The 25864-nt window shown below is 37.5% G+C and overlaps 4 protein-coding genes and 1 pseudogene across 9 annotated transcripts; 3 read left to right on the top strand and 2 right to left on the bottom strand.

Moving 5' to 3' along the window:
* LOC107692409 (origin recognition complex subunit 1-like) overlaps positions 1 to 3897 on the bottom strand; it is an 8554-nt pseudogene extending 4657 nt beyond the window's left edge.
* Positions 3898 to 3947: 50 nt separating this feature from the next.
* LOC107692408 (pre-mRNA-splicing factor 38A-like) lies at positions 3948 to 6891 on the top strand. The gene is made up of 10 exons (XM_016491449.1): positions 3948 to 4154; positions 4862 to 5021; positions 5131 to 5252; positions 5350 to 5435; positions 5603 to 5713; positions 5831 to 5937; positions 6058 to 6084; positions 6204 to 6307; positions 6427 to 6475; positions 6563 to 6891. Exons 1-10 carry the CDS (start codon positions 4025 to 4027, stop codon positions 6606 to 6608), a joined length of 942 nt encoding a protein of 313 aa, XP_016346935.1. The 5' UTR covers positions 3948 to 4024; the 3' UTR covers positions 6609 to 6891.
* Positions 6892 to 7348: 457 nt separating this feature from the next.
* On the top strand, positions 7349 to 10767 carry akr1a1b (aldo-keto reductase family 1, member A1b (aldehyde reductase)). Of its 3 annotated transcripts, none has more exons than XM_016491447.1 (9): positions 7349 to 7524; positions 8170 to 8265; positions 8482 to 8601; positions 8698 to 8849; positions 9735 to 9930; positions 10006 to 10205; positions 10289 to 10361; positions 10455 to 10541; positions 10638 to 10767. In XM_016491447.1, exons 2-9 carry the CDS (start codon positions 8179 to 8181, stop codon positions 10701 to 10703), a joined length of 981 nt encoding a protein of 326 aa, XP_016346933.1. In that variant the 5' UTR covers positions 7349 to 7524; positions 8170 to 8178; the 3' UTR covers positions 10704 to 10767. The 3 variants fall into 3 exon arrangements, with proteins under 3 accessions (XP_016346933.1, XP_016346932.1, XP_016346934.1); XM_016491446.1 differs by lacking the exon at positions 7349 to 7524 and adding an exon at positions 7540 to 7693; XM_016491448.1 differs by lacking the exon at positions 7349 to 7524 and adding an exon at positions 7966 to 8060.
* Positions 10768 to 11672: 905 nt separating this feature from the next.
* Positions 11673 to 20172, top strand: nasp (nuclear autoantigenic sperm protein (histone-binding)). 4 transcript variants are annotated; one of them, XM_016491441.1, is made up of 15 exons: positions 11673 to 11806; positions 12424 to 12462; positions 12560 to 12673; positions 12908 to 12988; positions 13081 to 13190; positions 13428 to 13976; positions 14176 to 14225; positions 14331 to 14407; positions 14492 to 14565; positions 14711 to 14899; positions 15032 to 15195; positions 15453 to 15521; positions 19053 to 19127; positions 19517 to 19645; positions 19975 to 20172. In XM_016491441.1, the coding sequence occupies exons 1-15, from the start codon at positions 11769 to 11771 to the stop codon at positions 20008 to 20010; spliced, it is 1794 nt and encodes a 597-aa protein (XP_016346927.1). In that variant the 5' UTR covers positions 11673 to 11768; the 3' UTR covers positions 20011 to 20172. The 4 variants fall into 4 exon arrangements, with proteins under 4 accessions (XP_016346927.1, XP_016346926.1, XP_016346928.1 ...); XM_016491440.1 differs by lacking the exon at positions 11673 to 11806 and adding an exon at positions 12061 to 12149; XM_016491442.1 differs by lacking the exons at positions 11673 to 11806; positions 15453 to 15521 and adding an exon at positions 12061 to 12149.
* Positions 20173 to 20239: 67 nt separating this feature from the next.
* Positions 20240 to 25684, bottom strand: LOC107692406 (coiled-coil domain-containing protein 17-like). Its single transcript, XM_016491445.1, has 14 exons — positions 25472 to 25684; positions 25144 to 25227; positions 25013 to 25066; positions 24795 to 24909; positions 23979 to 24120; positions 23788 to 23895; positions 23400 to 23533; positions 22521 to 22646; positions 22146 to 22321; positions 21665 to 21732; positions 21324 to 21533; positions 21024 to 21246; positions 20768 to 20878; positions 20240 to 20693 (listed from the first exon to the last, which is right to left on the bottom strand). The coding sequence occupies exons 1-14, from the start codon at positions 25682 to 25684 to the stop codon at positions 20595 to 20597; spliced, it is 1863 nt and encodes a 620-aa protein (XP_016346931.1). The 3' UTR covers positions 20240 to 20594.
* Between the last annotated feature and the right edge of the window lie 180 nt (positions 25685 to 25864).

Here is a 25864-nt window from a genome sequence, read left to right as displayed (position 1 = left end):
AATATAAACTGTTTAAAATGTTTTTCAATTTCTAAAACCTGTACACAAACGTACTGCTGCTCAAGTTAATTTCACAATGTTTTTGATTGCAATATCACAATAGACAATTGCAACACTTACAAAGCAGCCAGTGCTGGTTCTCTGAGTGCATCTTTCCTCCTGGATGGAGTTCTTGCCCTGGTTTGAAAACACACATTTAGGTTACTCTATGGGTCATTTCATCCTCAAATTAAACATATCAATGCATAAAGAAAGTGAAGCAGGGGCCAACAGTGCACTGGTCTAGATAAAAGTAGTTGTGTGCTTAACCAGTGCATAAAGTGTGAAAAAATAAAATAGCCACATAATGCCTTTGTGTTTAATAAAGACTACCAAAGCCCATCCAGAATAAAAAATTTATCTGTATCCCCTCTGTGGAGCAATAGAGGAACATGACTCACTTCAGGCCTCTTAGACCTGCACTCCTAGGGGTTGCCTCTCTCTTCCGGGGAGTTCTGCATGTGCTAATTAGTGGCTCTGCATCATCATCCCCAAAAGGCTGCACCCCAAGAAAGACACTAGGAGGGCAGCAGGACTTTTATAACTAGACTACTTTTTCAGTTTTATATAGATATAGGATATTAAACCAGTCTTCCACGTATGAAGAACAAAATAGGTTTGCTTATTTCTAACTAAAACTATCAGCAGCACAGTACTAATTAGAAGTACTAAGCCTACAAAACAAAGAACCAAGATATAATTTCCAATGTAAATAGATGTACCTGGTTGATTCGTCTTTGTCATATGCAGTCATTCTGGGTTTATCAGGGCTGTGTGAGGACAGAGGGGAGACACACTCCTCCTCATTAAGATTAAGTCGAGTCAATCTAATAGAAATGGAGATGCGACCCGTTGGAGACGTGTTCAACTTAGACGTCAGCGTTTTCTCTGTGTGTTCATCAAGAATCTCTCCCAGAACATCATCTCGGGTCATGTTTTTACTTGGACCTGCCATAATGTAAGAGAAACACTGGTGTTCAGTTTAGTTTCTTTTGAAACCATTAAAGGAATAGTTGCCCAAAAAGAACAGTTGCTCTTTAGTTCATACAAAATTGCTTGCTCAACAAATAATCGACACGAATCTAGTCTATTAATTAACGTCTTGTGAAGCAAAAAGCTTCAAGCTTCAAAGTTTGTAATAAACATATCCATCATTAATACCTTTTAACTTCAAACCGCTGCTTCTGGCTAAAATACGAGTCTTCTATCCATAACATTGCTTTCTCCAGGAGAGAAAAAAAATTCTTAACAAATATGTTGGTCGATATTGATGTGAGAGGACAACAGTTGATGGACTTTTAATTATTATAGATTATGGAGTGTTATTCTGGTCAGAATTGATGGCTTTAAGTTAAAATGCTTTAATGGTGGATTTGTTTATTACAAACACATGGCTTTTCGATTCACAATACATTAGAGTTGTGTGAATTACTTGTAGATTATTTTGATGTTTTTATCAGGCGTTTGAACTTTCATTCTGACGGCACCCATTCACTGCAGAGGATCCATTGGTGAGCAAGTGATGTAATGTGAGCAAGTGATTTCTCCAAATCTGTTCTGATGAAGAAACAAACTCATCTACATCATGAATGTAGTAAATTTTCTGCAAATCTTCATTTTTAGGTGAACTATTCCTTTAAAAGCAAAATGTGTGTGGATGCATGGCACTCACTGCACAAGTCCAGCTTCTTGCGAACATGTGGCCCAGAGACGGCTCGGCTTCTCCTCTTAGCACTAAGAGCTTTAGCTGCAGAGAGTTTGGAGGCAGAGTGGAGAGACTCCGCCTCACTGGAGCTCATTTTGCCGGTGCTCATGCTGCCACGGGTGAGAATGCCTGACATGGCCCGTTTCATTACCGAGAGGTCTGGGGTTGGAAGAGCACGAGTCTGAGGTCCACGTGAAGATGGTGGGGGAGATTTAGAGCTCTGAGGGGGCTGCATAAGCTCAGGATCCAATGCTCTGAAGGATTTGGTATCCCACAAGAGTTTGACAAATAGTATACCTTTGCTCTTGCCCTTTGGAAAAGGATCCTCAACTGGGACATACTCAATCTAGAATGAAAGGTATAAATTATTATTGGATATAATGGAAATTATAATAATCATAAACCTTTTTTTTTATTAATTATATAAATACTACTTTAAATAATATATAATAAAAAAGGCATAATAATAATAATAATACATACTTTAGCAATATTTTTAAATGTAAAAGAATGAAATAATTGTTTTAGATTTAAAAAAATAGAATCAATCATGTGAAACAACTACATAAGCATTTCTTGATTGTAGTGTGATGCACATTCACAGTGTACAAATATGAGCAATCCCTCCATAATTTAAATCCTACAACCATACAATGCCTACCTGTACTGCTCCGAGAATGGTCTCTCCATCCACCTCATTATCACAAGAGCAGTCCTGGTAGAAAAATATCTCTTGTGGATGGGGATGTCTGCCCAAGAGCTTGCGTTTGTTCTGAGGTACTTCACACGTCCGCACAAACCACTGCACTACTGCGGTCTTCTTCTTTCCTGAATCTGGGTACAAATGTTAGATAAACCAAAACAGATTAGTGTCTGACTCCGATTGCATGCAAATATACATGTTTTGCATAAAAAGAGGGCATATTCCTACCATCAGTGTACAGTTTGAGGAGTTGTGCCACAAAGGGATTGTCATCATCATCACCCTCAATCAAAATGTACTGGCCTAAAGACACAGTTACATCTTCTGTCTTTCCCTCCACAGAAATGGACATGGATCTGTGTGAGGATCAATCAAAGCATTAATGCTCTTACATTCAGGGTTAAAACATCTTTTGACCAATGAATTTCCATGACTACTGAAAAATGACTTAAAACACATTTTATAGAGATTGCTCTCACTCACAAGGCCTCAAAATCAAGTTACAATGTACAGTACATTTGTTCAAATCACTTAGTATTCATCATAATGTGGTAAGTGCACTTACTCGTAGTATTGCCTTTTCAGCTTCCTGTCTTTACTGACTGGTCTCCCATTCCATTTGTAGGCTCTTCTCATTCTCAGTCTTGTGATGTAGCGGCTCATGGCGCAGGTCTGATACAAGGTCTGTAAAGCACAGCACCGATTATGTATTTAATATTATGTACCTAATAGTCAAACCAGTAACAATGGCAACCAGGAAAAAAGTTACAGAAAAATTATCTTGTGTATGTATACATGTTTGTGTGTATATACACACACACACACACACACACACACACACACACAAACATATTGTCTGTTATAATCGTAAACAAATATAAAAATGTTTGCAACTTTTATTATTATATTAAATGCAATAATTTAAAGTGATATATTTACCTTTAAATACCTGATATTAAGTAAATAACATTACCCCAATCGTGTACTGGGTCTTGGCTAACTAACGTTAATCAAATTCGCAGCTGGTTTAAACTGTGACCAGGACTAAAACTAAGGTAACTTTTAATTATTATTATTATTATTATTATTATTATTATTTCGTTTATTATTATTATTATTTATTATATTATATTATATAACTTCCAAACTGTTAAAATAACCAGTCTTCTTTATGTAAGGTAACTTTAGGTAAAGTAAACTTCAAATCCCCAGCACCTCTCTTTACTCACCAGCCGGTAATTTCTGAAACAGTTTCAAATCTCCTTATCAAACAAATGAATAAGCAACAATATTCCGTCTCCGCCAAACTTAGACACACAGAAATTTAAATCAGCGTATATATGAAGTTGAACGCATCTTACACTACAGTAGACAGAGAGCACAATCATACAACAATCATACAAAACACACGTCTCTTTCGCGCGTAGATGACGTAAGAAGAGCTTTTGATTGGACAGCAAAATACCGCTTGACCTTACGGATGTGACGCACGCTTTTCCCCGGAAGTCATTTTTCGATATTTCTCAATGGCATATTAGCATTCACATTATCCGTTCGTTCATTAACAATTTTAAGCCATGGCTAATAGAACGGTAAAAGATGCCAATAGTATACATGGAACAAATCCTCAGTATCTTGTCGAGAAGATTATACGGACACGTATTTATGAGTCCAAGTACTGGAAAGAGGAATGTTTTGGACTTACAGGTGAGAGAAGTGTGCTGGACTACATACGGTATTTGTTAATGTGGCATTAAAAACAACAGTAGCCTTACTCACCAAATTACCTCGAAGTAAGTCTACTTACTGGCTACCTCATCTTATTTCATTATATTTTAAAGCTGACCTGCTGTAGTTCATTGTTTACCGTTGGCAGCATTAGTAATGTTACGAGAATGGCGTATTCATATAGTCGTAGAAGTGATTACCCTATCTTTTAATCTATTATTAACCCTGTAAAGCCTGGCATATGAAATAATAGACCGAAACACACACACATGTATATATATATATATATATATATATCTCTCAAAGTTGTTTCAGTCCAGTAAATATTCATATTAAAGTTATTACCACATTTATTTTATGAAAATCATTAAAGATTTCACAGCAAAAAGCATGACCTGAAGGTGAACATTTTTAGAATTCTATTAAAAATGCTCTATAAAGTATGTGCTATCAATCAGATGGTAGAAGACGTGTAGAAAATTGTGTACAACAGGTTTTTCAGCATGTTGAAAATTTTGGAGGCCTTAGAAAGTCATGTATAAAGTATGATGCGGTAAGCTTGACAGAGTTAAGGTCTGTTATAACACATTTACCTTAAATTTCTACGTACATATATGGAATTGTGGAATTAATGTGCCAAGCATCATTTTAACTGTCACTATTATTGTCCCATCTGTAAAATGTAGCTGAGCTTGTCGTGGACAAAGCAATGGAGCTGAAGTATGTTGGTGGGGTATATGGAGGAAACATCAAGCCAACTCCATTCTTATGTCTGACCCTAAAGATGCTGCAGATCCAGCCTGAAAAGGACATTATTGTGGAATTCATCAAGAATGAAGACTTCAAGTTAGTGTTCAATTACTGCTCTAACTGTATGCAGTTTGTCATTTTCCTGTTTACACTGTGCATGAAGGTTTTGTGGTTTTGCATTACTGATCTGTTTTTCCCCCTCCAGGTATGTCCGTTTGCTTGGAGCGATGTATATGCGCCTGACTGGAACTTCTGTGGATTGCTACAAGTATTTAGAGCCATTATACAATGACTACAGAAAAATCAAAAGCCAGAACAGAAATGGGGGTGAGCATTTTTCTTGAATATTTAGTGGGTATGTGGCATGACGTAATTTATCCTTGCTGAAAAAGACATTTGCAAATAATGTTTCTTCTTTACACAGAGTTTGAATTGATGCACGTTGATGAGTTTATAGATGAGCTGCTTAATGCAGAGCGAGTGTGTGACGTCATCCTCCCTAGACTTCAGGTTGGTTGGACTTGTTACATGTAGTGTGTATGTATATATATTTATTTATTTACATAGTGCATTTGTGTTGTCCTTTAAAGTAATGTGAATTTTAAAGGAAATGTATTGAGTCATTTGTCAAAAAAATAATGTCCACATGTTCATTTTTGGTGTTTCGTTTTTCACAGAAGAGACAGGTTTTGGAGGAAGCTGAGCTGCTGGATACTCGTATTAGTGCTCTGGAAGAAGATCTAGATGAGGTGGAGACCAGTGAGGAGGAGGATGAGGAAGAAGAGAAGGTAAACGTGAACTCACAATGTCTGACAATCTATCCAAGCACAAATTATTATTGTAATTAATAATTATATATATATATTGAATGTGACTGTTACACAACCTCTCCATATGTACTGCAGCCAGAGAGAGTGCAGACACCAGAGCCACACAGAAGAAGTTATAGAGATATGGACCGGCCACGCAGGTCTCCTTCTCCACGCTACAGACGCAGCCGCTCACCCAGAAGGTCAGTGATGGTGCTAATCATAATTCAGATCATATTATTCCAGGTTGCTGGCTTAATAGATTAATAATTATTCTTCTGATTCTCTGTTTTGTTTTGTTTTTGTTTGTTTTTTTGTTTTAGGCGGAGCAGATCACCTAAAAAACGAAGGTATATAATGAAATTATTTTAGGCACATTATTAGTGTTTTAGATATATTATTAGTGGGGCATGTTATTTTAGGAGATTATACAGTGTAATACATTTGTCTGATTACTCTTTTCATTCAGTCCATCACCCAGACGTGATCGAGATCGGGACCGTCACCGCAGCAAAAGTCCCCGTAGACACCGCAGCAGATCCAGGGACAGAAGGCATCGCTCCAAATCTCCAGGTACAGCAAGGCTCTTTTCAAGTATACAAAGAAAAAAAGTCACCACAATATGTTGTTTAAAATAATTAGAGTAAATGGAAAAACTGATAATTAAGAAATATTGGTATATTTTCTTCCAGGTCACCACAGAAGTCACCGGCATCGCAGTCACTCCAAGTCCCCAGAAAGGTAATGCCCACATATATCAAATGAATTTAAATGATTTTCTTTGTTTTTCCCCTCTTGTTTCATGCTGCATTTGTCTCTGTGTTCTAGTCGGTCAAAGAAGAGTCACAAGAGAAGTCGAAGAGGAAATGAGTGATCTGTTTTCTGTGGGGATTTTTTTTTTAAATAGATATTTTTGTGCTCTGTAATATATGGAGAAACGGAGCACTTTCTGTTGTAAAAAGCTTGATCATATTCTGTGTAAATTGCCCAAGCTAAATTTTGTCCTCATAGGTTTTTGATGCTGTTTTATACTTTTAATTGAAATTTACAACCATAAATTGCAGATTTTTTTTTCATCCTGAATTAACTGTACTGTGTAAATTAAACAATTGATGTATTGTAAGACAATGATTGAAAAAATAATTCCTTTGCTGTTATTTTGGTGTATGATGGTGTCTCTGATTTGGGGGAATTCTGTACAGGTTCATTCAAATTTATGTCAGAATTGAAGTTGAACAGCTAAAGCCATGAGAAGACTGGACATAATCACTCCTATACTAGTTTAGTGCTCTGGTATAAAGTTTGCAAAACTGCTCTTAATTTCATGAGAGAAATAAAATATTTATTTTAAATATAAAGTAGGGTAATAAGCAAACCATAAAGAATCCCTAACTTTCCCTTTTATTTTTACATTTCAAAAAGAAAAGACATGTAGAAGTGTACAAAGGTTGGTGTATTTTATAGGTTACGGAACGTTTGAAGGAGTTTCAGATTGATCATAATATTATTTTCATATGATCTCACTAAAATGACATGGGATTTGTTTTTTTTATTTGGCAAATAGCTAAGATTAAGTCTTCATTTTAATTTTTATCCCTGTCACTTGAACTAGAAAAGAGTGACGGTGAGGAATTTGTTGCAATGTTATAGAGACTTTTATTTTGACGGATGTTTTTAGAGGACAGCGAACAGGAAGTAAATACGTTAGCGTTATGAGAAAATATTTAACTAATTTTTAATCAACCTGGATAGTTATATAGTGAAGAAATTCCTTGACCTACTCATACAGCGTAAGTATCTGAACAAATAAAATAAAACTATCCCTGACCTAGGAAAAACATTCCTTGTTGTGATGCGCCACATGGGACACTAGTTGACCGGATTTTACAGGGTGAAATGCAGCATATTCAACGTGCTCTGCGTCTTGTCATTCATTCTCACAAGTTTTACTGTCGAATGGTACGTTATCCAACTGTCTGTGTGATTCACGGCACTAACTAGACAATTCGGAGCAAACTGATTTAGAATAATGACTGGGAGTGTGCCAGTAATGCATGGAGGTTGAATTGATGTGATTATTTAAATGCCCTTTATATTAAAATACAAAGACTGTTTGTTTGAAACTAATTTTCATTATTAAGGTTATAAAGTTTGCTGACCCAAAAGTTATGCTGTCCCAAAAAATCCAGTGCAGGGTGTTACAATATTTACATCCTCCTAGAGCTTCGGTGGAAGTCAGCTGATAAGTCAGCAGGTTACACTTCCTTTCATTCTGCTGAATGACTTTGAACACTGAACATTTTGCATTGACTGCATTCACCTTTCTGTGAGTGTCTAGGGTTTAGATTGATTTACTAGTACAGGGATTAAATCATAGATTTAGAAATCTATTCCATGTATGAACTGTTCATACTGTGTGTTTTTTTTCTCTGAAGGCACACAGGATGAGTATGAATGACTTGGCTGTGCTCAGCACTGGACGGAAGATGCCCCTTGTGGGACTTGGGACTTGGAAGAGTGAAGCAGGACAAGTAAGTTTTCTGTGCATTATCCCAACTGTAATTATGACAGAATTTGGATCTGAATATGATGTATTGAGAATGAGAGGAGATTTACTAGGATATGCAGTTCTTCAGTATATTATCAATTATGTTCTGCAATAATCTTTGGATTTAAATATTGTGTTTGTGTTTAGAACTCAAAAAAAAAAAAGAAAGCATTTTATATAAATATGTTGTCAATTGCAGGTGAAACAGGCAGTTATTTGGGCATTGCAGTCTGGCTATCGGCACATTGACTGTGCTCCCATTTACGGGAATGAGCCAGAGATCGGTGAAGCATTTCAGGAAATAATGGGACCTGAAAAAGTAGGTCAACCAAGTGGATTACAAATATGAAATGCATACCCATACACTTAAATATAAAGTAACAATGTGTGCTTTACAACTGTTGTCTTTTTTCAGGGCATAAGGCGAGAGGATGTATTTGTGACCTCCAAACTGTGGAACACAAAACACCACCCAGATGACGTGGAACCATCTCTGTTAAAGACCTTAAAAGACCTAAAGCTGGAGTACCTGGACCTCTACCTCATCCATTGGCCATATGCCTTCCAGTAAGCCTCCAGTTTCCTTCTTATAATGAGAATATATATATAGGGGCCTAATGGTTAGAGAGTCGCAGGAAATGTAGGTGGGGGGAGTGTATGACCAGCACTCTCTTCCACCCTCATTATCCACAACTGAGGTGCCCTTGAGCAAGGCACCGAACCCCCCAGTTGCTCCCCAGGCACCGCAGCAAAAATGGCTGCCCACTGCTCCGGGTGTGTGTTCACTACTCACTGCTGTGTGTGCGCACTTGAATGGATAAAATGCAGAACACAAATTCTGAGTATGGGACACCATACTTGGCTACACATCAAATCACTTTTTTACTTTATATACACAGAGAGAAAGAGAGTACTGTGTATGAATGACTTTGAATTGGTTACTCTTCTCAGAACTAATTTAAGATCTAAAATCTAAAGAAAAATCGAAATTATGACTGTTTTTAAAAGAGATTAAAGGGTGCAAGATTCTATAATAGTCTATTGTTATAATAGTCTTATTCTGGGTGTCTTGTTTATTGCCAATATAAACGTGACATTTTCTTGATCTCCTTTGGGGAATGAAGTGTGAAGTGCTCATTAGTAGGAATGGTTCACCCAAAAATGAAAATGCTGTCATCATTTGAAGAATTTTATGGAATGTTGGTACCAAACAGTTTTAGCTCCCATTGACTTACATTGTATGGTCAAAAACATGATGGAAGTCAATGGCAACCAAAACTGTTTGGTACTAACATTTTTCAAAACATCTTCCACCAAAGAAAAAAAGTCATACAGGCTGGAATGACATGAGGGTGAGTAAATATGACAGAATTTTCATTTTTGGGTGGACTAGCCCTTTAATGTGCTCTGCCTTTTCTCAGTCAAGTGTTTTATCTTGTTATTTTTATCCAGACGAGGTGATACCTCTTTTCCTAGGAAGGAGGATGGAACCTTGCTGTATGACAACATAGACTACAAGCTGACATGGGCTGCTATGGAAAAACTTGTGGGAAAGGGCCTTGTCAGGGCCATCGGGCTCTCAAACTTCAATAGCAGGCAGATCGATGACATCTTATCAGTTGCAAGCATCAAACCAACTGTTTTGCAGGTCAGAAGAAAATGTGATGTCCTAATTTATATGGTCTATTCTATCAGTTTGTTGAGTAACAATAGTGTTTTGCAGGTGGAGTCCCATCCATACCTTGCACAAGTTGAACTGTTGGCTCACTGCCGGGATCGAGGTTTGGTGATGACTGCCTACAGTCCGCTAGGATCTCCTGACCGAGCCTGGAAGCATCCAGAAGAGCCTGTGCTGTTGGAGGAACCAACCATGGCTGCACTAGCCAAGAAATACAACAAGACTCCTGCACAAATTATCATCAGGTAAATTCATGCTTCTACACGAGTTGTGTATGGTATTTCTTCACTGATTATTACATAGTATTTCTTCATTGATGTTTTGGCAGGTGGCAAACTCAACGAGGAGTAGTGACTATCCCAAAGAGCATTACACAGTCTCGGATCAAAGAGAATATCCAGGTATCTGCATGTTTTTCTTTATTCTTTCATGTTCTACAGTGTTTATGACCATGTATTGTAACAATGCGATGCATTTACTCTGCTCATTTACAGGTCTTTGATTTCACTCTTGAACCTGAGGAAATAAATCAAGTGACAGCATTGCACAGAGGCTGGCGTTACATTGTGCCAACCATTACTGTAAGTTACATTACTGTAAGCCACATCATACAACATAGCACTAAAGTTTACGTGGCCATTAACAAAGAGGTTACGTTTTTGCATCTATTTTTCTAGGTTGATGGTAAGTCTGTCCCCCGAGATGCAGGACATCCTCACTACCCTTTTAATGACCCCTATTAATACACACTTCTACGTGATTCTGTGCATTGGAACCATGTGTCCATTCACTACTCTGTATACTTCTAAACACAATAAAAACATTTTTTGTTACATATTGAAATGTGTGCTCATTTTTTGTCATGTGTGGAATGAAACTTAACGAATAAGGGCTGATTTTAAATGTATTCACAATGTTTAAGGGTGAATATTATGAAACTGGTCAAGAATTAATCTGGATTATCACTTTTAAAATAACAAATTTACATTTTGGAAATACAGCATATTTTTAAGACCCTCAAGGTTATTTTGACATTATTTTTATGTAAATTAATCAGATTCTAATTAATCCTGCTATTTTAACATAGTGTAAATAGGTATTTGCACTTAGTGTAAATAGCATATTGCTAAAAATACTGCTATTTTCACTTAGTGTAAATAGAATCCATTGCTAATACGAGATTTGAAAAGGGAGGAAATAAAAGTTCGGCAAAAGACTGGATCGAACCCGGGTCGATCGCGTTAAAAAGCCAACGACACGTGCTTATCTATCTGCGCCACTGGAGCTGATGATTCACAGCCACTTTTAACTAAATGTAAATAGACACCCCGTATTTTTTATATATACACACACACACATATATGTTGATTGACAGATGTCTCGTCCAGTCAGCGGTGAGTAATCCCAAACCAATAGCGCTGTCTCAAACTATACGTTGTGCTTTCTGAATTGTTATTTAGTTTTTTAGACTTGCATTTGCGTTTGTAATTTGTTATTTTGTTTTCAGAATTGTGATTTGCTTTGCACTTCTCGGCCACCGTAGCAACGTTTCCCTGTTTGTATTGTGCTTTTGTGTGATGAAACTGAATAAAGAGGAAAAAAAATAAAAATCTTTTAATACGGTTGCTTGCCCTTTAAATTTATTCTCCCGCGTTTTTGTGACAGGGTCGTAGTTCAGCGGAAGTACGGCTTGTATCCGTATTTAAAGGCGCCAACAAAGACTAATTCAGGAGCAGCTTCACAAACCTGCTATTTGCATGCACATCATCCAACAGTACATTACAGCTTCGTTTATTTAACGCATTAAAATGCCAGAGGAAACAGCAGCTTCTTCAACTGCCGAAAGGTAAAATACCATTTTAAGTAAGTGCGCTCCCGAGCCTGGGAAGTAAGCAGAAAAGTTGAAGGAAGTCGGAGTGAGACGTTTTGGCTGGTTTCTTTTGATAAGAAAGCTGCAGCAGCTCCGTCCTCCGTCAGGAAAAATGTTCGCTTTTCTCCCGCGCCCGGACATCGAGTCGCACGCGACGGGATGGCATCGCCGTTGATTCCCGCTGACGTGTTGTGTTGTTTTATCCTAAATGAGGAAAGTCCCGCTCTGTTGACGCGTAGTCACGAATGGCCCGTCAGTGCGCTTGGAGCTGCATTGAAATGGCTGCACGCGCGCCGAAGTCGAGCGTTAAGTTTGAAAGGTGGCGGTAACAACACAAATAGCACTTTAAATTGCCCACTTTGGGTATTATATTGACATTAAACTGTGACATTAGATGTTTATCATATCTGCGTGTAGATGTTGCTGACAGTCTCTGTCAGGAAATAAGTAGCATCGCGCTAACTTTGGTCCTTGGCACGTGAACTTCTGAAGCGAACTCCAGTGAAAATTGACTCTCATTGGACGTATTCTTCAGACGACTCGAGGCTTTTTAATAATTTATGACTACATTTTTGTATTGTTTATCTTTGCAGTATGGAGGAGAAGCCTTGCTCGTCAAGCGCTGCAGACAGGTGAGTTGGTATCCGTGTTTAGGTTTATTAAAACTAATTAGTTCGATAAAATGAGTATTGAGCATCATTGTACTCCCATCTTCATTCAATTTTGCAGCTCCGTCGATGTTTCTGAGGAAGCAAAGAAGCTGGTTGGCACAGGCAACCGGCACTTAATGATGGGTGATGTTGTGTCTGCAGTGAGTGTGTTCCAGGAGGCTTGTGCCATGCTGTGAGTAGTGAAGGAATATTATAATGCATATGTATTATGTAAAGAATGTGGTATCTGCCATTGTAGGAGTACACTTTTTTATTTATTTATTTTTTTTTTATTAGATGCGATGTATGTATGTGTGTGTGTTTTTTTTATATATATATATATATATATGTATCTCATACACACACACACACACACACACACACACACACACACAAATAAAATGTGTAACCCATTTTCCCCCTTAAGAGCTGAAAAGTATGGAGACACTGCTGATGAATGTGGTGAAGCTTTTTTCTTGTGTGGGAAAGCCCTTCTGGAGCTTGCTAGGTAGGTATATGGATTAAGATTTAATGCATTACATTTATAAAAAGAAAAGGTTATCAGTTCTTCTAACTTTGGTGTTTTTAATATTTATGTAGGATGGAGAATACAGTGCTTGGTAATGCTTTAGAGGGAGTCCCAGAAGAATCGTCTGAAGAAGGCGAGAAACAGAATGACTCTAAAATTGAAAGCGCAGACAACTTGGATGGTTTGTATTTTACGTTTTAGTTTACCAGTTAAAATGTGTATTTTTCATGCATGCTCAAGGCTTGACATCTGCAAAAAGGATGCTTCCAAAGAACCGCCAAATTGTCCGTTGTCTGTTCTGCACAAAAACCAGCGCATGTTTACAAAGCGTAACTTTTTTTTTTTTTAAACTTGATTCCGATTAAGAGGGACTCCAGCTGTAACCTAGAAATGTCCCTCCATTTGTACTATGATGCAGAGAAAACCAGAGATGAGCTTCGAGCACAGGTTTATGATGCCATGTCAGAGGACAAAACTCAGTCAGAGGTAGAAAAAGAGGTGGGGGAAGGTGAGCAGAAGAACCAAGAAGTTAAGGAGAAGCAGGAGAAGGTTAAAGAGTCAAAGGAAGGGGATGCAGCATCACCTACAACTAAGAAACCAGCTGAAAATGAGGAACTATCTGAACATGAGGCAAAACCTTCTGAAAATGAGGAACTATCTGAACATGAGGCAAAACCTGCTGAAAATGAGGAACTATCTGAACATGAGGCAAAACCTGCTGAAAATGAGGAACTATCTGAACATGAGGCAAAACCTGCTGAAAATGAGGAGAAACAAGCTGAACATGAGGCAAAACCTGCTGAAAGTGAGGAACCTGCCGAAGAAGTTGAGAAGTCAAAAGCTGTGGATGAAAGCGCTTCTAAAAAGCAAGATGTCACTGTGTCAAATGGAGTTACTGAAAAAGATGAAAAGGGTGATGAGGAGAAAAATGGAACTGAAGAGAATGAAGAACCCATGGAAGATGGAGGTAGTGAAGCATGATGGAGTCTGGGGAGCACGAAATTGAGTATAAAATACCTTTGCTAAATTTCACCCGGTGAATCTTTTAAACACTGTTTGATCCATAGAGTATTTGGCTTTTAAGCTGCAGTGTCACTGAGGGTGTCCAAGGTGATGGGTTTTTACATTAGATCAGTGTCAGTGAGTTAACATCTTTGATGTTTTAGATGAGGATGAAGATGAGGAGGAGGATGCAGAGGGTGAAACAAAGGATAAGGTTTGTAATCCATTGTAAAAGGTTTTATTTATTTTTATTTTTTTTTGTCTTTTGTCCCCCTCTTCATTGATTTACTGGTTTATCATTGTGTCCTTGTGTTTTTAGGACAGTGAGGAGGATGAAGTTGGAAACCTGCAGTTGGCCTGGGAGATGCTTGAGGTTGCAAAGGTGATTTATAAAAGGTATGCCCTTATTACATATTTTAATTATGCACTTGCGCAAGCTTCGTTTCAAAAGACCCACATGATCTTTTATTTGGTTTGAAGAAAAGACAGCAAAGAAGATCAGCTAATGGCGGCACAGATTTACCTGAAACTTGGAGAAGTTGGAGCTGAATCAGGTGTGTATGTGGTGTGAGTAGATGAAAATATGACTTCATTTTCAGGACCTTTTTGGGTTTCACAAGCTGCTGTAAAATTGAAGTTATTCTTCATTAGTCATTCTTCACTCTTAATTAAATGGTCTCTCCGTTTTGTTTTATGAAGGTAACTACAGCCAGGCTCTGGAGGACTTCAATGAGTGTTTAACCTTGCAGCTGAAACACCTTACCTCTCATAGTCGTCTTCTGGCTGAGACTCATTACCAGTTGGGCACAACTTACAGCTACACAGCCCAGTACAGCCAAGCCATTGAGCACTTCTCCAACTCCATCAAAGTCATCGAGAGCCGTCTTGGTAGGAACATTTTCACAGTGGTCTTTTGCCAGTCCTCATGTGTGTTTAACTGAGGATTTGCTTGCTGATAACTCTAGTTGCCATGAGCAAGCATGGTACTCTCAATTGATTTCCACACCACTTTTCCTCCAGCTATGATTCAGGAGGTAATAGACAAGACGGAAGGTGCAAAGGAAGAGAAGAGTGAGCTTGAGGAGTTGAAACAGTTACTGCCAGAAATTGCTGAGAAGATTGAAGATGCTAAGGAAAGCCAGAGGACGGCTGCTGCAGCATCTGAGGCCATCCATCAGACTCTTGTGAGTTACATTGGGGCAATAATGAAAATGCATGAAGCATGTTATCCATTGTTCAGTGCTTTGCAGTGGCTGATTAATTCCTGATGACAAATCTGATATCAGCTTGTATTATACGTTTATTGAATATGGTACCGTTATGTCATGCATCCCTAGCATTGCTCTTAGTACACACAAAAAAAAAGTGGAGAAGTTGGGCATGTGGGTCATCCAGGATGCAGTAAAAATGATGAATGGTTTGGAATTTGTTTTTGTTACAGGCAGGAGCATCCACCTCATCTGCATTCCCAGCTGAAAATGGTGGCCCGTCCTCATCTACTGCTAGTCAGGTGTGTTGATGCTTAATGTTACCTCGATTAGCATTGGGGATGGGTGATACTTTGTTACCATTTCTTAAATGGGGCCCTAACGTTTCCTGAAAGGCCATTTAATGCGGTTTATTTTTTTATTTTATTTTTTTCATGTGACATGGACCAGCTAAATATGTCAAGGGTTTTTGGCACAGAAGTTAAAAGTTCAGAAACCATGTGTTGTATTAATATAATTTTAGTATCTCTTTTTGATCCCAAATAAATGACCTTGTCAGTATTGATACTGCTGTATATGTGCCCATCCTCATTTTGAGTCTCAAACTAAGCTCTAAGGCAGGGGTCTCAAACTCATTTTCACTGAGGGCCACTTCAACATTATGGCTGCCGTCAAAGGGCCAGTTGTAACCGTAAGACTGTACAAATGTTACTACTCAACATATTGTTAAATAACGGTCTCTTTATTTTATTATTACTTGAGTTACAAATATTGCATCTGCATTTGCATTGATGTAAAAATATGTTATTGCTCGGTGTTATTTTAACAAATCCTTTTAATTTATCAGGTTAAGAAATCCAAATTACTCCATAAATCAAAGTAAATAAAGACAAGTATCATCAAACACTGGTCATTACATTAAGTTTGTTAAACTATTTTGTTACATTTATGGTACAACAAATAATTGTGAGCTGCTAAGTACGTGTGACAGATATGGCATTTAAAAAAAAAATTAGTCCGGTCTCATGAAAGTGCGTATAGCACTATGTTCTGTTTCTATTTGGCATGCTATTTTATATGCAGAAATTGACTTTGGCGTGCATATGATACACAATGCTTGTAGTAAGAAAAAAAAGATGTGGTGGTACACGACCCCACTCCCCCACCCAAAAATAAATGAATACAAACTAAAGTACTAAAAAAAAAAAAAAAAGTACTTTTTTAATTTTCATAATTTGCAATGAATGTATAGTGCCTAAATAAATTCATTAACTGTTTGCAATTCAATTCACATTTATTTGTGTAGAACCTTTCATGATACACTTGTTGCGAAGCAGCTTCATAGAAAATGAACATTTGTACATTTACATTTAGTAGTTTACAGCACTTTTAATAAAAATAAATTGAACAAGTCAATCTGCGATACCAAACAGGAACACAGGGGGATGCCAAAAGACCACTAAATGAGCTACCTTGACCTGACTGATCCAGATTTACTAAACCACTGACTACTGCGTAATCTAAAACGCCTTCAGCCAGCATCCAGTATAAAACACTCGTGCTTTTAAGTAGTGATCGACCGATACTGATTTTATTACCGATACCAATTATTTGCGTGTTTATGTGCCCGATAACCGATATGCAGAACCGATATTTATTTACTGTCATAAAGTAAATAAATGACTGCGTGAAGTAAGTCCATACTTCACTTTGGTTTTTCCTCCTTTCAGTCATCTTGAAAGTTAAAAAAATATTTTTTATTTTTTTTGTTAAATTTAATCTTCATATTACAATAAAAAAACATTTTATTTAAAGCATCAGCAGCAACACTAATATTAACAATAAGCAAAATAAATGTAGAAGGTCTAATGTTCTCAAATGGAGAAAATAAATAAATGAAAGGAGTCATATCAACTTCATTTTAAACTACAGTTTTAGTAGGTTTATAAGCGGTTTAATAGGCTAAAGAGTGAAGAATAATTCACTGGATAATGGTAATTCACTGAATAATATATTTCAATATTCCAGAGAATAACAAACAAAACATTGTATTTTATTGCATTTCTCAGCTGGCATGTTACATCAGAATTACTAATGTTTTTGTCCTTCTAGATTATGAAATGCCGGCTGACAGCGCAGTTTATCTATGCATTTACACAGAACTATACTCAAACTGCGATCGCTCACGAGACTAATGATGAGCAAATATACAACAGAGAGAGAAGTAAATTTAGCGTTTTTATTTCCAACATGCGCTCATTCATGGCTGTATTGTTTAATTACTGCAAAGTTACGTCTTTATTGGGAGAGGACTTGACGGATTATTTTAGCCTACGTGACTCCGCCTTCATGAGACAATGAGCATAGACGACAGAGAGAGAATTAAATTCAGCACTTTTATTTCCAACATGCACCCATTCATGGCTGCATATTATTTAATTAACGCAAAGTTAAGTCTTTATTGGGACAGGACTTGACGCATTATCTTACGTGACTCTGTGAGTTCATTTCTATTTCTTCGAGCCAAGCTGCATAAACTACATATCAGGCATTTATGTAATACATCTAATTTGTGCATTTAATGGCTGTTGTGTTAAATAAAGTTTACTAACTACAGTAAATCAAGTACCTGTGCACGCCGTTGTTGTTGTCTCCTCTCCCCTCAGATGCCATAGTGCAATGGCGATCCTGCGCGCAATTCTCAAAACATCCACAAGATGGCGGCGTTTATCGGTGAATCCGATATTACAAAACCGATATCCGATTATTGTAAAATGCTTAAATATCGGTAAATCGATATATCGGTCGATCTCTACTTTTAAGCTAAATAGCGTGCTGATTTTAAATTTATTTTACTGACATCTGTACGCGAGTACTATTCTCGCTGCCATCTCTGATGAAATCGGCCATGTTTTCTCTGCGCTAGCGCTTTTTTGAACTTACTGTTTTAATGCATTTGCTTACTGGATCCTTAGACTTTCCAGGAGTTTGCCAGTTGATCTGATCACAAAAAAAAATGCTTTTTTTATTTTTATAATGTATTGTTGATGTGCGAAACGGATAAATTTAGACTACTACTGTTATGCTATGTAAATACTTATTTACATTAGTTGGCATATGTGCCAATGTATGTTTCTGTCAGTGGATGCCCACACTCCAGGTTGCGTTTATTAAACTCAGGAGAGAAGGTAATTTGAGCGCACTCATATAATGTCTGATCGATAGAAAGCGTGTCCGTTTTCTGTGAGTGAATGAATGGGACTCCACCTGCAAGCAGAGAGATTTGCGCTCACGCATTTGATGCGCTCTCGTATAGGCAATATGCGCTCTGAACATTTGTTATTAAAATAACTCCATAGAAACCGCCTCAAACGAACTTTTAAAATGAGAAGTCGTGTCTGAAAGCTGCAATCGACTTTTTTTTTTATTTGTTAAATTAATGGAAAATATTGTGTTTTTCCATTTCCATCGGTGGGGCTCTAGCACTGAGGTCCGCACTTATTCCTTTGAGCTGCCCACGCAGTTGTCATCAACGGAAAAACCCCACACCCCTAATCCTAACCATTGCGTATCATATGCACACCAAAGTCAATTTATGCATATGAATAGAATGCCAAATAGAAACACAAACTTGTGGTATTGATACGCACTTTCATAATTTACGATATAAAGCTGCATAGATTTTTATTTTAAGACGATCATATGCTCTCGCGGGCCACAAAATGATGTGGCGGGCCTTGAGTTTGACGTGCTCTAAGGGATATTTCTCCTCTTTAATGGTACTTTAAGCCTATAACGGACAGTGCCACCCTAAAATGCCTGTTTTCTTTCAGATTCCTGTGAGGCCAGCTGATGGTGCATCTTCCTCAAAATCTGCATCTGACATTTCTCACCTTGTTCGCAAAAAGGTGAGTATCTATCCACTGAAGTGTAATTCAACCATTGCAGTAGACCTAGGGATGGGTGGGGGGTTTGTGGGTGAACTAGCATGCTTCAAAGTTATTAAAATTGGAGTGAATGAGGGTAGTCTGTCTCTAAAGGGGCATTTGCATTGCTACCTTCCCTTAGTTGAGGTCAATTTTGCATGCTGGGTCATGAGCTGCATTTTTTTTTTCAACTAGATTAGGTTTGGTGTTGCTCGGTGCTTCTGTGGTGTTTGGGCTTCATTATTGTGGCTTGGCATGTTGTAGTTGTGGTGTGGTGTTGAAGTGGCCATATGTGCTTGAGTAGCATGTAGACACTAAGTGTTTAGCGCAAAAAAAAAGTACGTGTTCTGTCCTGCTTTATTCCTGCACAGAGGAAACCAGATGAGGAGAGTCCAAAAAAGGACAGTGATGCTAAAAAGAATAAACAGGAGACCTCAGTTAATGGCAGTGATGACTCCGCCCACAACAGCAATGGAGTCCAGGAGAAAATGGAGCAGGAGGCGAGTTGATAGGCTTGCTGTTTCCTCTTATGCAGTCACAGGGCGCTGGATTCTAACATATTGGCATCGTAACATTGTTAGAATACAAGGGTCGAAGCAAACTTGAGAGGAGGACCGATTCAGCTGGATGTACTTTTACACATACTAGCAAAATCCTATTTTAGAGGGAGTTTGTTTCTTTATCTAAATATTGGTAGACTTACTGAGCTAATGGAATTGGTTGGAGTATTGCATCTGAAGTTTTATCATTCGTCAAGCTTCAGTTTATTGCCTACACTATTATTTTGAGCAGTTTTTCTTTGTTTTAATATTTTCATTTTCTCTTGCAGTCAGCCAATTCTTCCTCTGTGGAGACGTCAGCATAATGGGCATCTTCTGATCGACCACTTACCTTCCAACCAGCAGAGCATGCCTGCCTCATATACGCCATGAACAAATTTTGTCTCTTTGTTTTGTAAATAACCTGTTTTCTTTCAGTCCAATTTTTGTATAATTGTAGTGAACTCTGAATAAAGGATATTTGCATATGTGAATGTGGATTTTAATATTTTACCCTTTGTTTTTAATAAGTGTTCTGCTTCAAATATAGCTAGCTGTCCAATGGAATCATAGAAATTCATTGGCCAGAAACTTGTGGAATCCCATGATCGGATGATAATGTTTGAACTATAATAGGAGTAAAATGTTTGTACAAGTATGTGTGCGTTTGTGATTTGGTGGGAAAATGATAAAGCAGCCTTAAACAACTGTTTCTAGATCAATGGGAAGCCACACACACGTACACAAAACAACAACTTGGATGTACCCAGGTCAAGTAATTAACTTTTAATGTTTCATAGATGGGAGACGAAAAACCTGTATGTAGTTACTTGACATACAAAATGTTTGAATTTACAACTGGCTTTATTTGTATGATAATCAAATTTGGGTTGAATTACTCAATTTGCCCTTAATTGGTCTCTTCCACATGATCTTTCTGTGGCAGTGATGAAGGTAATGGATTGGATGAGGGCTGCAATGTGTTACATGGTTCTTGGTTTGAGGCCACCTAAACAAGAAAACCGTTGTAAATTTTGCTTTTAAAAAGCATCTTAAGATAGAAAATCTAAGTATTTTGCCTACCATGGAAATGTACTTGTATTGGTTGGTGTTGTTTGGGTCAATCTCTTCAAGGGTCTGTACATCTCCACCATGAGCATTTGCTACCCGAAGACAAAGTTCCATGTTACCCAACTTAGAAAGAAAACGTATTTAGCCAGATTTAATTGAGTTCAAACTCCTGTAGGACATTTTTAACCTAGTTGAGATTTATGAGAAGAGATTTGTTGATATGGGCTTAGGAAACAGACTTTTAGCTCTTAGTATTTGGTGAACGTACTTGTGGCACAGAATTCAGTTGACCTGGACTTAAGGATGCTTGAACGGGGAGAGAGCGGAAGGGAAGCCTCCAGTGACCGCTGTGAACCTGGTTGTGCTGGTCAAAGAGATCAAGCTTAGCCCAGCCACAAGTCACCAAGCCCTCAGTTTCATGGTTGAACAAATCCAGACCTTTAGAAGTCTGGATCTCTACGACCAAAGAGAGATCTGGAGATGGCTGTACTCTGAAACGAAACACATATTCAATTATGTAAACATATACCAGCTCTACCTGTCCATATTTATGTTTGAATCAAACTACCCTGGCACAGGTTGCTTAACAGCCAGTATAGCATAGTTTCCAGGACTCTTGATGGACAGTAATGGTCCTGCAGGTTGGCACTGCACAGGTGGCATTGGGGTGGTCTGTCCCAACTTCTGTCCATTAAAATATAACCCTGCCAATAAACGCACTGATCTCAAAGTAGCTTCAACACCCATCACCAGGTCATAGAAGATCACAAAGCCAGCCCTGTACACACACATTCAGACGATAGCTGGATTTGAATCATATCATAATATATTTAGTGTGACGTACATGCATCTATAGGGACTAAATGAGAAAAAGAAATCAATAGAGGACGAGGTGAAAATGTGTCTTACACAGGATCATAAGGAGCAGGACCAAGAGCTTCCAGTGGATCAGTTACATGGGAACCCATCAGCGAATGCTGTTTTGAACTCTGATCCTGCAATAATAATAATATTGGTAAATACCAAATATATGCACCACATCATTCTTCATTCTCTATCGTTCTCACTATCATTTGAGACTTCTTTCAAAAACAATAAAAGACTTACTGACCCTAAACTTTTGAATTCTGTAGTGTAATTATCATAAAGAATTAACAATATATTGGTACTATAATGGTTATTGTTATTTTTTAATTATTGGATCTTGGACATTTTGATACGTACATTTTGATACTGTATATAGTATAGAATTGTAATATCATCCATCTCTCAGTTATAGACATAATGAAAATAGGTAGTATCAGAGAGAATTTTGTGCACTCTGAAATATCACATTAACCCAACAGATAATCCATCAGTATTAATTAAGATGCCTGAAGCTTTGCCTCACCAGTGGCAGATCAGGGTGTGTTACGGCCATAGAAGATCCAGGAAAAACAGACAGAGGAGCTTGAGGATGGCGTGGTCTTCTCTCTCGGTCCTTCTCTTTTTCTCTTCTTGAAAAGGCCATCTCAGCATGGAGGCTAGCCATTTGATGGATATGGTCGTTCTGGAAATCAATGAGCCCTGGTCCAGAAAATATGAATTCAAATATTCAAATATTATTAATATATTCAAATAATATCAAATGTTATGACCACATAATGTTAGTGCATAGTTTAAGCATGCAAATTAGACAACACATAACTAACACATTTCTATCAAATGTTGAACATCACTTTATTATTCATCATGTCATGCTCAAGATTTCAGATCTCAGAGGAACAGATACCATGCTCTCTGTGCTTCTCCCTGGCCAGCTGGATTCTGAAGAGTTCCTCCTCAAGCCTTTGGTTCTCCTGCTCCACAGCAAGAACATCAGGGTCCAACACTCTGTGAGGAAACTTCATCCCTGGCAGGACAGAAAAGAGATATGACCCTGGATCCTAAAGTATAGTGTACAATGACCCCCAAAAATATTCAGACTCATTGACTTCTTTGAAAAACATTAAAATGTTCATACATTCATTCATACATACAGTACATTCATAGGCTGCATTTATTTGATCAAGTTCAGTAAAAACTAATATATTTTTTTTAATACAGTAAAATCAGTAATATACAATTTAATATAACTGTTTTCTATTTTATTATGTTTCAAAATATAATAAAAATGTATTATTTTTTTAATAATAAAAAAAAAATCCTGTGATGGCAAAGCTGAATTTTCAGTAGCCATTACTCCAGTCTTCAGTGTCACATGATCCTTCAGAAATTATTAGAATATGCTGATTTGTTGCTCAGGAAATATTTCTTATTATCAATGTTGTGCTGCTTTTCTCTTTTTTTGGTAACAGTGTCTGTCTTTACTGGTAAATCTTTACTGTCACTTTTGATCAATTTAATTTTTTTTTCTTTGTACAATAAATAAATAAGTAAATCAATCAATCAATCAATCAATCTTACTGACCCCAAACTTTTGAATGGTACTTTAAAGGGGACATATGATGCGATTTAAATTTTTCCTTTCTCTTCCGCATAAACACATTTCATTACACCAAATACACAAAATAATGTTCTTTTTAGCAACATCATATGACCCCTTTAATTTTCCAAATACTATTTGCAGCCACGGTTCAATGACAGTGATGATGGTACTACTCACTTCTTCCTTTTGTCTTGCTTTCAGCTCTATGTTTTGCCTGCTCCAGTGTAAGAGCCTCTGCTTGAAGGTCATGCATATTGGCCAGAACCTCTGGATCAGAACCACCGGACTGCATGTATGCCAGACGCAAAGCTCTGTTTCAAAAACAAATGCACCACAATGCTCGAGTGGTCTGGATGGTTGCTAAAGTGGCACTAAACTTTTGCTAGGGTGTAATGGCTGTGTTGTGTTTAGGTTTCTTGGCAGTTCTTAAAAGAGCCCAATCCTAAGACTTAAAAGCCTATTATTGTTCCTAGATTTGATATGCATACTTCCTTCAATCATGTAAGTGCATGTTTTTTGTCACTTCTTTTATCATCCTGGCAACATGTAAGTTAAAAAGACCAACCTTATCTGAGCAGAGAGAGGTCCAGCCACAGAAGAGATCAAGTCAAAAGTAATATGTTGTGTCTTCTTTTCCTCTGGTGGGTTAGAGGGGACTTCAATTGGATTAGGCCTACAACACCAGCGCAGTATAAACATGCATAAATTGATTTATAGCTTCTCTGCACATTTCCTTTTTCCTCCACTCTCTCTTACCCTTTCATTGAGTTGATGTGAGAGCTGAGCTGCTGCAGCACCTCCTCGTTCCTCTGTTCCTGATTCCTCAGTTCTCGCAGCACTTCCTCGAGATGAGCCGTCCTCTCCCGTCCTGCCAGCTCGGCAAGCCGCTCTTCTATTTCTGGGATAAACACATCATTAAAAAAAAGTAGTGCAGAAGAAATTCACATCAACATGTTCAGAGGTGTTTCAACCAATCACAACATGAGTTTGTAGTTGCTAAGTGAAACAGTGTGACAACTTTTTGGGGTCCCATTTAAGCCTGTAGACTTTAGAAAACAAACTCTTTTCAAACTCTTCAGCATTCTGGGGTAGGAAAGACATTTCAAAACATTTTGGGTATAAACTCTAGCTAATTTCATTTCTAGCATTTTATGTATGCTAAATGCACACATTTAAATAAAAGTTTCACACATTTTACAGCTTGATTGAAAATATTAATGTGATTTACCACATGTGATCTTCAAATAACAAAAGGAAAAAAGTTCTTAAGTGTTTTCAATAACTTTACCAAAACCACAAAAATTCACTTTTGGCACATACACAGAAACAATTGGAGTAAATTTTGGTAGTAAATTAGCAAAGAATCAGCAAGTAACATATTGAATTAGAAGTGAAATTCTAAAGAAGAAAAACTTTAGTATTTTCTTGTAAAACCCTTTTTTACATGTAGTTGAAAACTCAGTTTTTGTCCAAACAAAACTAAATAAACTCTACAATTATTGTTGCTAATTGTGAATATATGTACATCCAAAAACAATAGCTTTCTTTTTTCATTCTTATGACAGAAGTTACCCTCTCTCTGCTTCTCCAGCTGATGGTTGCATGCTCTGATCTCAGCCAGCCTCTGCTCATGAAGAGCCCTGTGCTCATCAGCTCTCTGCTGGAGTGAGGCCTGCTCCTCAGACACCTGAAGAACAACTTACCCAATGTCCAAAACACGTAATACCACATACACAAGCACAATATTCACATTATAAACAGATTTATAGAACTAAGCATATCAAACTGACCTCTGTCTGTCTTCTGGGCAGGTTTTGTTCAAATGAAATCCTGAGTTTTTGAAACTAAAACAGAAGATCATCAGATGGAGCATAAAAACCACTCTGAACCAGATTTATTAAGTTTGTATGTGGTCCTGTACCTCCTCAGTGAGTTTGTTTAGTGCAGTATTCTCTGACACATTGTCCTGTGCACTTTCGCTCTCATGATTTCTCTGTTCCTTCAGCTGGCCAATGGAACAAGAAACATTTTTACTAACTGTATTACTTTAATTACCATTCCAAATTTTTGGGTAGGTGTGATTTTGTTGTTTCATCTTGAAACAGTACTTCAATATTTGAGGAACTGTTTATTAACTGCTCTGTTTATTCAAATTATATATAGTTTTTTTTTTTTATAATACACAGTATATTTAATATACAAATCAACTGCAGGTTTTCGGAATAATTTTATAATATTAAACTACTTACAAGAATTAAATCAGGTGTCCTTGTCCTTGTAGGATGCACCGTCTTCACGGCTGCTTGTTCTTTTTGAGTGAATCCCCTTTGACCTCTCCATAGAGCTACTGGATCTTTTAGGTCTGTGCCAATGCAGAATTTGGCCGTGTGTTTATCCAAGAGTCCAGTAGAATGGAATGCCATCTTACAGTTCCGACAAATGAAGTCCCCCAAACCTTCCATCTCTCCAGCAAATTATTAAAGTTAGCAACTTTTTCCCTATTGAAATTCTAAACTGGACCCAGATAGTCTGATTCTTAAAAAATAGGAATATACTTTTTGTTAGAATGTCTGCCTTAACTTATATGTACTGGATTTGTTGACTGAAGTTTTGTTTGTTGGTTACAATCACCTTGGAAAAAG

The sequence above is a fragment of the Sinocyclocheilus anshuiensis genome, unplaced genomic scaffold (assembly GCF_001515605.1).
Source record: "Sinocyclocheilus anshuiensis isolate Anshui unplaced genomic scaffold, SAMN03320099.WGS_v1.1 scaffold70, whole genome shotgun sequence".
Lineage (NCBI taxonomy): Eukaryota > Metazoa > Chordata > Actinopteri > Cypriniformes > Cyprinidae > Sinocyclocheilus > Sinocyclocheilus anshuiensis.
This window is presented reverse-complemented; position numbering and strand designations above follow the sequence as displayed.

Bases quoted from the DNA above. Each gene is read 5' to 3' on its own strand.
- akr1a1b (XM_016491446.1), top strand. From the start codon at position 7,631: ATGCAGCATATTCAACGTGCTCTGCGTCTTGTCATTCATTCTCACAAG. The intron at 7,694-8,169 runs GTACGTTATCCA...TTTTCTCTGAAG, and splicing joins ACAAGTTTTACTGTCGAATG to GCACACAGGATGAGTATGAA. The intron at 10,206-10,288 runs GTAAATTCATGC...ATGTTTTGGCAG, and splicing joins CCTGCACAAATTATCATCAG to GTGGCAAACTCAACGAGGAG.
- LOC107692408 (XM_016491449.1), top strand. From the start codon at position 4,025: ATGGCTAATAGAACGGTAAAAGATGCCAATAGTATACATGGAACAAAT. The intron at 4,155-4,861 runs GTGAGAGAAGTG...TGTAAAATGTAG, and splicing joins GGAATGTTTTGGACTTACAG to CTGAGCTTGTCGTGGACAAA. The intron at 6,476-6,562 runs GTAATGCCCACA...TCTGTGTTCTAG, and splicing joins CACTCCAAGTCCCCAGAAAG to TCGGTCAAAGAAGAGTCACA.
- LOC107692406 (XM_016491445.1), bottom strand. From the start codon at position 25,684: ATGGAAGGTTTGGGGGACTTCATTTGTCGGAACTGTAAGATGGCATTC. The intron at 24,910-25,012 runs GTCAGTTTGATA...GTTGTTCTTCAG, and splicing joins TGCCCAGAAGACAGACAGAG to GTGTCTGAGGAGCAGGCCTC. The intron at 23,534-23,787 runs GTTGGTCTTTTT...TTTTTGAAACAG, and splicing joins CCTCTCTCTGCTCAGATAAG to AGCTTTGCGTCTGGCATACA.
- nasp (XM_016491440.1), top strand. From the start codon at position 12,076: ATGGCCCGTCAGTGCGCTTGGAGCTGCATTGAAATGGCTGCACGCGCG. The intron at 12,989-13,080 runs GTAGGTATATGG...ATATTTATGTAG, and splicing joins GCCCTTCTGGAGCTTGCTAG to GATGGAGAATACAGTGCTTG. The intron at 13,191-13,427 runs GTTTGTATTTTA...ACTATGATGCAG, and splicing joins AAGCGCAGACAACTTGGATG to AGAAAACCAGAGATGAGCTT.